This window comes from Rhea pennata, chromosome 1, assembly GCF_028389875.1.
Source record: "Rhea pennata isolate bPtePen1 chromosome 1, bPtePen1.pri, whole genome shotgun sequence".
Classification (NCBI taxonomy): Eukaryota; Metazoa; Chordata; class Aves; order Rheiformes; family Rheidae; genus Rhea; species Rhea pennata.
The window spans coordinates 47,876,488-47,886,813 of record NC_084663.1 but is presented as its reverse complement, the minus strand read 5'-3'; the positions used below and the strand labels follow the sequence as shown (position 1 = coordinate 47,886,813).

At 49.6% G+C, this 10,326-nt stretch overlaps 1 protein-coding gene across 1 annotated transcript; it reads left to right on the top strand.

Moving 5' to 3' along the window:
• The first annotated feature begins 1,332 nt into the window (after window positions 1-1,332).
• DUSP6 (dual specificity phosphatase 6) lies at window positions 1,333-5,850 on the top strand. Its single transcript, XM_062568182.1, has 3 exons — window positions 1,333-1,845; window positions 2,437-2,874; window positions 4,310-5,850. The coding sequence occupies exons 1-3, from the start codon at window positions 1,443-1,445 to the stop codon at window positions 4,615-4,617; spliced, it is 1,149 nt and encodes a 382-aa protein (XP_062424166.1). The 5' UTR covers window positions 1,333-1,442; the 3' UTR covers window positions 4,618-5,850.
• The last annotated feature ends 4,476 nt before the right edge of the window (window positions 5,851-10,326 follow it).

The following is a 10,326-nucleotide window of genomic DNA, read 5'->3' as shown; positions in this document are numbered from 1 at the left end:
GGACGGCGCCGGCAGCGCCTCGGCCGACCCGCGGAGCGGAGGGGAAGGGGAAAGGGAAGGGGAAGGGCAGGAGGGGGCCCACGGGGCTGCCCGCTGCGAGGCCGCCGCGCCGCGTCGCCGGTGACCCGGGGAGGTGCCGCGGGGCTCCCCGCGGGACCCGCTGACGCCGGCCCACGCCTCGGCGCCGGCACTTTCACCGCTAACATTTACCTGGAGGCACCGGCAGCGCCTGCGGCGGGTCGCCTTCCCCGTTAAGGGCGCCCTCAGGCTTTTCGCGATCCCCGCCGGCTATTCCTAACAGGGCGCCGGGTCCTCCACTGCGCTTCCGACCCCGAATAAAACCGGGTCGCGTAGGAAGGGATTAGCTCGGGGTTTACCCTTCAGCCGCGCAAAGATCAGCTGAGGACAAAGGCTACCCGCCTCCCTGAAAATGGGATTCCGGGAATGTCCTCGTGAAAAGGCAGGCTCGGAGCACAAGGGGGTTGGGGTGACGGGGGGGGTGGGATGAAGACACGCGGCCGGGCAAGAGGTCCCCCGCAGGCTCGGGATTTAGGCGAGCCGACATGGAGGGAGAGAAAGGTGCCTTTTGTTCCGCGGCCTACAAGGGGGAGGGGGGGGGGGGGGGGCCGCGGCGGCCCTCACCTGCCCCCGCAGCCCCCGCCCGCCGGCCGCGGCGCGGCTGCCGCTTGTTTGCACTCGGCTTATCCGGAGCGGAAATTCCTTTCCGTTTTTGTGAATGACAAACTCATTAACAATTCATCAACACAACCTGCTCCAGCCGGCCCGTCGCCGCGGCAACAGCCCCTTCCGCGCGCCCCCATTGGCTGCGCCGCAGAATGTACCCATTGAGACGCGCCGCGGTTGTATCCATTGAGGAGCCGCCGGGCGCCGGAGTGCGCGGGGACGCTTCAAAGGGGCGCGGATCGCGGCGGCTGCAGCGCGGAAGGGGCCGGCGCCGCCGGGGCTGCGCAGCGCAGCCGAGCCGGGCCGGGCCGGGCCGGGCCGGCGGCCCGCGCGCTGCCTGAGCCGGGGAGCCCGAGCCGGCGGAACGTTAATTGGATTTCATTCACGCGGGGCCGCGGAAAAGCCCAAGGGCTCGGGCTGGAGAGGCGATTAGGCGGGTTCATTCAGGGATTCATTGACAAAATAGGGGAGAGCGGGTAGGCTAGCTGCACGCACGCACACGCGCACACACACAAACACACACACGCACGCACACGCCGGGGCTGCTTTTCCCTCCCCGTGACTCCACCGCCGCCCGGCGCGGGGGAGGCAGCGCGGGGGGGGGGGGGGGAGGGGAGCTGCGTGATTCATTTTCCTGGGGCGGAGGGAGATAAGTTGTGCGGAGTTGGAGGGGCGCAGCCGCTTGCTGAGCTAGCCGCATGCCTCTGTGAAAGAGAGGGGCGCTTCCAGAACACGCTCCGCTCCCCTCGTCCTTCCTCATGCTAGATACGTTCAGACCCGTCCCTTTCGCGTCGGAAATGGCGATTAGTAAATCCGTGGCGTGGCTGAACGAGCAGCTGGAGATGGGCAACGACAGGCTGCTGCTGATGGACTGTCGGCCGCAGGAGTTGTACGAGTCGTCCCACATCGAGTCGGCCATCAACGTGGCCATCCCCGGCATCATGCTGCGGCGGCTGCAAAAAGGCAACCTGCCGCTGCGCTCCCTGGTCGCCAGCAGCGAGGAGGACCGGGAGCGCTTCGCCCGCCGGTGCGGCACCGACACCGTGGTGCTCTACGACGAGCACAGCCGCGACTGGAACGAGAACACGGGCGGCGAGTCCGTGCTGGGGCTGCTCCTCAAGCGCCTCAAAGACGAGGGCTGCAAGGCGTTTTATCTGGAAGGTGAGAGCCGCTGCCGGGCCGGGGGGGAGCTCGCTGCCTGCTGGGGGTGGCGAGCCCCGGGCCGCGGGGGGTGATGCGGCGCCCCGGGCTCGGCCCGCAGCCTCCTCCGGGCGCTGCGCGCTGGCGCTCGGGGCGGACGCTGGCTGGGCAGGAGGCTTTTCCCCGTGGTCCCCCCGTGTCCCTGTCCTTGCTTGGTGCAAAGAGACCTCGGGGGCTGGAAACGCTGTGGCAGCGTGTGCAGGGCAGAGCTGATGGGGCCCCGGCATGAGCCGAGAACAGGAAGCATTTGCTCCAAGACACCTCTCCAGAGGTCCCCGGCAGGGCGAAGAGGCACTGAGCTTTAATCTTGAACATACAGAGCCTTCCCCCTCCCCTCACCCCCTGCCGCAGCGGCCGGTTTTGCTAAACCTTCTTTTACGTTAGTCCGTCTTGCGTGAGAATGTGACTATTTTTTTTTTCTTTTCCCCGGGGCTCGGGGGAGAGGGGGGGAGAGCGGATGCCCATTAGGAGACGGAGCCGTAGCGGAGAAACAAGTCAATCTGCCGTCAAATATCAGGTTGCATTTTTTTTTCGCTTTGCTTTTCTCCCCAGGTGGTTTCAGCAAGTTCCAGGCCGAGTTCGCCCTGCACTGTGAAACTAACCTAGACAGTTCGTGTAGCAGCAGCTCCCCTCCTCTGCCGGTCCTGGGCTTGGGAGGCCTCCGGATCAGCTCCGATTCCTCCTCAGACATTGAGTCTGACATTGACAGAGACCCCAATAGTGCCACCGACTCCGATGGCAGCCCTCTCTCCAACAACCAGCCTTCCTTCCCAGTGGAGATTTTACCCTACCTCTACTTAGGCTGTGCCAAGGACTCCACTAATCTGGACGTTTTAGAAGAGTTTGGCATTAAATACATCTTGAATGTGACCCCCAACCTGCCTAATCTCTTTGAAAATGCTGGGGAATTTAAGTACAAGCAGATCCCGATCTCTGACCACTGGAGCCAAAACCTGTCTCAGTTCTTTCCTGAGGCCATCTCCTTTATAGGTGAGACCCGGTTGCTTGCTAACAGCTACATGTCAAGCTGAATTCAATTTCTTTTGCGGAATTCAAAGGAGATTTTGGGCGAGAAACAGTAGCAGCTCTTTCTGAGGGTTGCTCAGCTTTCTGATTTTTTTAAGCGGACTTAAATTGAGGGGAGGGTGCTATTCCCAGGTTTAATGACAAAACCTGGTGAATTTTGACCAACGTTTGCAGGTGGCAAACGTATACCTGGTTTAGCTGGCTGTCAGGTCGCTGTGGGAACAGGGCTGCTTATGGCGAAGCTGGGCACTGAGCAATATGCAGGATGGGGAATATTTTTAAGCCTTTTTCTTTCTTTCTTTCTTTCTTTTTTCTTTCTTTCTTTCTTTCTTTTTTTTTCCTTTCTTTCTTTCTTAAAAAAAAAAAAAAAGCCCGAGGTTCATGGTTTGTGTCCTATTTTTCCCCTTCGGATTACTGAAGAGTAGTATAATAATTTCTTTTTTTATCAGGGAAGCTAACTTTAGCTTTTTAAATACAACTTATTCATAACAGTATTCCTGGAAAATGTATAGCGAGAGCTTTAATTAAGTCTCGTGGTAATAATGATATACCTCTCAGGCTTGGTGTCTCGGTTAGCCAGCCCTTAAACGGTACCCGTCAGCTTCGAAAACGGACGGGCTCGGGGGCTCCAGGAGTTCTGGTTAAAAATTTGCACTTTCCTTCACATTAGTGAAGACCGAAGTCGCCCCGCTCGGGTGCGGTGGGGTGGGCATCGCGTTATCTGTTGGGAAGCTGTGCTGTAATCCGGTTGAATGATACCAGTAATAGTGGAGAATGTAGGTAATCTGAGCCCAGCAGGAAGAAATGTGGGCTGGAAGCCACAAAGAAACTAATCTCCAGGCATTGTAATGCATTTCCTATTACAAAGGAACCCATTTTCAACCAATGTTGACATCCTGTTCCTCCTAATGGGCTGTCCCCTGTGACTTCCCTCATTCTTTTAAAATGCCTGAATACCTCCATTGTTAGCAGCACAACAGTTGGAGAATAATTTAATAGACCTTTGCAGTCTGCTGGTCTGTATAAAAGGCATTCAGTGACATATTGCAGGATTTCCATGCTGGGGCAAGGGGACTGTAAGAATTTAAGGCACATTTCCAAGCAAAAGAGTGCCTTTTAAAACTGGCTTTTAAAACAGCGTCATGCAGTGTATCTTGCTCCCTCTGTCTTGTTCTTAATTTTCTCAGCTTTGGGGCTCTGGTACAAATGCTTAGGGGGCTGGAGTCTCCTCTTGTCCTCATTTCAAACCGGTGTGAAGTTAACCCTTGCATTGCCCTGTCAGCTTTTGAGATCAGAATCACCCTTTCTTCTTATTTGATACTTCTCCTGTTCATGTTGTGAGATCAGTTACCAAGCTGCTGTCTTACGTGTCCTTCTCTGCCTCTTTGTCCCTGTTCAGATGAAGCTCGGGGGAAGAACTGCGGGGTCCTGGTGCATTGCTTAGCGGGGATCAGCCGCTCGGTCACGGTGACAGTGGCCTACCTCATGCAGAAGCTCAACCTGTCCATGAACGATGCCTACGATATTGTCAAGATGAAGAAATCCAACATTTCACCCAACTTCAACTTCATGGGCCAGCTGCTGGACTTTGAGCGAACTCTAGGGCTGAGCAGCCCCTGTGACAACCGGGTGCCGAACCAGCAGCTGTACTTCACCACCCCTTCCAACCAGAACGTCTTCCAGGTGGACTCCCTGCAGTCCACGTGAGCTCCCGTGGCCTCCTTCACTCCTCATGGGATCATTCCTCAGTGGTTTCTCTTTGGCAGTGGTAAAGCAAACGCAGCTTTCTCTTTTTCTGGTCTCTGCTGTCAAAAAGCAGCTGCAGATGCAGGCTAGAAAAGGTTACACAGTGCGCGAGCTCGGCTATTGCGAAGGGAGGGAAGGTGGTGAGATCCCTGGGAAGGAAGGTAGTGAGCAGCCAGCAGGGTAGCAGCGCACCCACTGGGTACACAGTTGCTCCCACTCCCGCGGTGGCTGGGATCTGAGGACTTCCAAAGGGGTTCGGGTAAGACTGGACAGACTGAGCACGTGTTCTCTAGTGACTGGAAGTATACGACTTCTTTGCTTTTGGATCTGTGACATACATTTTTGTCTTCAGTGAAGACTTTTTGTTTGTGTGTTTTTTTTTCTTTTTTTTTTCCTGTTTTAATTTAGAGGAGCCAAAGAAAGAGATTTCAGCTTAGTGTATTTGGAGTACTTGTTTGCCAGGAGCTCAGTAGTATTCTACTTGATCAGTGTAAATATTTATTCTTAAATCGATTTGCAATTTTTTTTAATTCACATGTATTCAAGAAGTCAATCCAAGGGACATCTACACTTTTGTTCTCTTCATAAATTCTGCTTTATTTGTTTTTGGTTTTTTTTAATTACAAAGAATATATTTGCAGCATGTTTAATTTTATTGTTCAACTGAAGCACGCTTTCCATGGGGAAGAAATGGCAATGGAGAGAAGTTTTCAAATCATGTTTTGTGAGCAAGTACAGTCTATTCTTTCTTTCATATATTTTTCTTTTCCTTGTGGTGATTTTTTTTCTCACACTTTTGATGTAGTTTCACATGATATATATATTTTTAAATTAAATTAATTTTTGCCTTACCTTTTGTAAATAGATCATCTGGGAGAAGATTTGTCTTTGAATGAGAAAGATTTTTGATCACTTTTTAAAACTTTCAGATGTGCTAAACAGTGCATTACCTCTGTACAAATTCTTCAGGGAGCTTCACCTCAAATGCAATATTTTGTGTCTTTTTTCCCCCTTTTTTGTATAAAACTGGAAGTATGTGCGAGCATTTGTACCTGTGTGTGCGCACAGTGAACCTGCACATGGTTGCCAATAAGGGAGAGTCTAATTCATGGTGTAAAAGTTTTAAGATGGAATTTATTATAAGAATGTAAAACCTTAAATTATTAATAAATAACTATTTTTGGCTATTGACAACCTGGCTGGTTTATTCCCCCCTTTCTCCTCTAGGTAAATGTGGGTAATTGCACATACACATATGTTTATGTTTAAAGGTAATGATTATTTTCAGAAGTTTTAGTATAGCCCTTAAGAAAATAAAGTCTTAATCCCCCCCCCCCGGCCCGTGCACGCACACACCCACCGCCCTTTGGTCCACTGATGCCTAGATGAATGAACAGTGAATATATTGGATTCTTGTCTTGCCTTGGTGAAGGGAGTCGTTTTGAAGGCCTTTTGGTTAATGATAGAACAGCCCAGTGTCCCTTTGCTACTCCATGGACGCACCTGGCCCTGGTGCATTGCTTCTGGGGTGCAGAGCTGCTTTTTTTTCCTGGCTCCATCCACAAGTGTTTGCCATTCTCTTGGAGACACCAGGAGACAGTGTTTTTGTGAGCTCCTGTCCAGCAGGAGCTCATTTCACAGATCCATAAACAGTTTGTAGATGTAAACGATTTTCTGTTGCTGTTCAGGCATGTTGCAGCTTAGCAGGTGAAGGCAAGAAGGAAATCCTCTGTATGCCATTAGCCACCTCATTTCCCCCGCCCCTTTTTTTTGACCATTCAAGTAGTGCTGTCTATGCAGAAGGAAAAAGGGGGGATTATTGTGATTGCAACACTTCCCGTTGTAATTTATTTTCATTAACATCCTTCCTAAAGAGAAGTGGCCCAAGGTAGGGTAGTGCCAAACACTGTGTGCAGTAAAATGAAGACTGACTGATCCTCCTGCTTGGGCTGCCAGCTGGGATTTTGCAGGACTCCTGGCAGTCAAGGAACATTTCATGTAATTTTAGCAACTGCAAGTGTGTGAAATGAAAAGCAAACAAAACAAGGGGAAAAAAAGTGAGTCAGTGTCTCATGCAGTAGTGGCCTAGATTGAGTGCATAAACTGTGAAAGTAGAAGTGGGTTGCAGTTAAACTTGGCTTGTGCTAATCCAGTTTTGAACGGTTTCCGCTCTTGGCATTCCCTGTGCTGCTCTGTTCAAAGTGGAGATTTGCAAGCAGCTCTAGCAATTTCCTGTCCAGCTGCAGCTCAAGTGATTTTTTTTTTTTAATATGGTCTGTGGATAATTTTAGCCAGTTTCCTCTTTGTGGATTATTAATCTCCTTTCCTTGTAGAAGCTATATAGCTGTGTCCCTACTGTTCTGCTGAAGTCAACAGATGGCCTCCCCGCCACTTCCTCTCGCTTCCCTGTGGGTTTGTTGTCAGGCCACTTCTGAAATTAATAGTGTTTTCTGGCTGACTGCCACAGGCCATTACCGCAAAGGGGAAGTAACACATCTGAATAGCAGGAAGCCGGGCAGGGTCACAGTGTGAACTGAACCTGTTGAGCACAATTGGGCCTCTCCCATTCAGCAAGTGTACGGCTCCTCTCCCCCCCCCCTCCCCCCCCCGCCGTTTTAATACATGTTGCATATATAAACAGCACGCTCAGAACGCCTCAGCTGTTTACACTAGGCAAATATTTCCGGTGCAATGAATTGCAAATGTTAATGGTGACTAGGTACCAGTAAGGCGAGGAGGTAAATAGCAGCGTGCAAGTGTAGCCTAGGGGAGGGCCTTTGCTTTTTTCTTTTTTTTTTTTTTTTTTTTGCAATGAAAACTGCTTTGAAAAGTCAGTACTTGCAAGGGCTTCCTGCTTCCTTCCTGCTTTGCTAAATGACTAACACGAAATGGGTAGTTCTGCAATTCATCATTTTTCAGGACAAGCAAGTAAAGAAGGCCAGTTTTGCTCTCACTGAGCATCACTCACGAAGGCAGAGTCAGGCAAAAAACTTGTTCCAATCATTATTTTTCCTCCAGTGCTCTTCAAACCAAGGTTGTTAGTCAGAAACCTTTGCTGAACTTGAACCAGGACAAACAGCTGCAGTCACTGGCAAACCCAAACCAGAGCTGGAACTGAACCAAAAACTGGTTCAACCTCTGCTTTTGCTGAGGATGTTTGCATATGTCGATATGCTCACTCTTAATCACAGATGGCTTGGAGAGAAAAGAGCTGGGGGTCTCCCAACAGCAATACTCCTTTCCACCACATGCACTCCTATGCAGCTCTGTCCTGGCATGCTGCAGGGACAGGTTTATGCCACACAAGCACTTGCCAGCTTTTCTGAGTCCTAGATCTGCTGCTCCTGCAGTCCCCCTCAACACTTATTTCAAAATAATCTGCTTGCTCTCCCTCCCACCTTGCTTCAGTCCTTGCTGGGATGGGGCAGAGGTCTCAGGCTTCTGAGTGGGTTGGCAGCTTTTGCAGTTCCTCAGCTAAAGGAAAAGTAATTTGAGCTCAGGTAAAGTAATTTGCAAAGGGAAGAATAAATCCTCTGTGTCTGTAGGGACAGTCCCTATATATATATAAGGGAAACAGGAGGGGGAGGGGAAGATCTCCTGCTGCAGGTAAAAAAAAAATCACAATCTACTTCATATTGTAACATGGAAGTGTAAGATAGTGAATTACTTCAGAAGCTACTGAGCTCTTAGGAAGGAGAACAGTACCACCCAAGAATGAATCCTGCAGGGTCTGAGCACTCTCACATGACCCAGCAGTGTCGGTAACACACAGGGTGAAATTGTGCCCCATGGCACCGATGTCTCCTTTGCTCTACCAGGGCTACAGTTTCCCGCAGTGCCTGGATGCGCATTAGCACTTTGCTTTCCATTTTCTGCGCGATGGCATAGTGTAGCTCATTGCGCCACTTCCTCTTGCGTTTCCTCTCCACATCCTTTCAAACCACTATACTGTCACCTTCAAAATGCCTTCCACCCCTTTCTCTTTTCATGTCCATCATTTTCTCTTTCCTCTTCTTGTCCCCTTTTAATGTTTTTTCCCTCATCTTCTATTCTTCCAAAGACCTTTTTCTAAACCCCGTAATTCTTTCTTATTTCTCTTCCATTTTCTCACCCTTTTCTGTTTTCCCTATTGCTCTCTTCCTGTTTTGCTCGTGTTGCCAGAACCAGCTCCTCTTTCCACCAGCTTTAAGCCGCTTGGATTTCACAGTAAAAGAATAGAATGAGTGTCATAGACTAGAGCAGTTTTACTGAGCTGTAGGAAGGGTATATATGAGGGGATGAAGGAAGAAAATTTCACTGCTGTCTTCTTACCAGTTCCTAGGAGACAAACCTTTTCCTTTTCTTCCCTGACTCTCTGAAGGTTTGACTCTGTGGCTTGCTGAAGGGTCACGTATGAGAAAGACTGGCAGAGCAGCAAGGCACCACTACAGCTTTGTAGGCCTGTTTTCCTCCACACCTCTCAAAGTCACTGAAAGCTTTGCTCAAGTGAAAATGTAGAACAAATTCCTAAGCCCGGTTCAGTCCCCCTCAGCCTGGCCTTGGACATGTAGCATAGATGCAGGGTGTGTGCGCATGTTCAGCATCATTCTGGTCCCCCAGAAACAGAAGTTTGAGGCCAAAGTCCTCCATCACATATGGGCACATACGGGTAACTTCTATGACATCTGTGAAATGCTGCACATGGCAAGAGGGCTGAGTCTGCAGCAGACATTTCATCGCCAAAGGGAAATACAGGCTACTCACTGGTGTTTTCCATTGACATGTGGTGACACTGGGGTATCCAGACTCTGCCTTTCCTCTTCCAACAGCCGGAAACGAATGGTGCTATATCATGTTTCTCCTTTCTTCATAGCTAAATTGGAAAGATAACCATGTGCTGTAGCTTAATAGACTGCACAGACAGAAAGCTAGTATTGGAGTTGCTGCTGTCTTTTGAGAGAAGTGCTTGTCTCTGTAAGGAAAGGAAAAAACTCCATTAGATGCTCTCTGTTATTTTGTTATCATAGGAATCTGAAAGTGCTGAGGGAATTTTGGAGTGCTCACAGCCATAGCTTTTCCTCATAAGGCAAAGATGAAGGACGTTGACTTACCACAAACACAAGGAGATGATTATCAGATGGAAAGTGGGTATAGAGTCTGTTTAGGAAATATTTCTTATTGACAGAAGACGCATTCAGGACTATATTTGAGAGATGCTATGGAAAATGCACCCTGTTTGACTTCACAGCTGCAATCCGCAGGACGCAGGAAGCGCACAGAAAAGCTGGCGCTGTCCTGTCCTTCGGCTGTTCCAGTACTGTAGATACCAATGACATGAAATGATACGATGTGGGAGGTCTGTTTACTTTAACGTGGAGACCATGGTGAAGCACTTGCTCATTTTGCCAGAGGCACAAGTGTTTTGGAAAGTCCTGCTGCTGAGGTCTTCTACTTTTCCAAATGGACAATGTTCTCACATAACCACAAGACACTTTTTAATGCCTTTCTCTATTTTTCTGTTAAAGTCATGTTCTGGGGCATTATGGAAGTCCCTTCCTTCCTTCCTTCGTTCCTTCCTTCGTTCCTTTTTCTTTCTTTCTCTTTCTTTCTTTCTTTTTCTTTTTTTCTTTCTTTCTTTCTTTCTGTAAAGAAATGTAGCTCAGCACATCTCACCCAGGCAGAAATTCACTC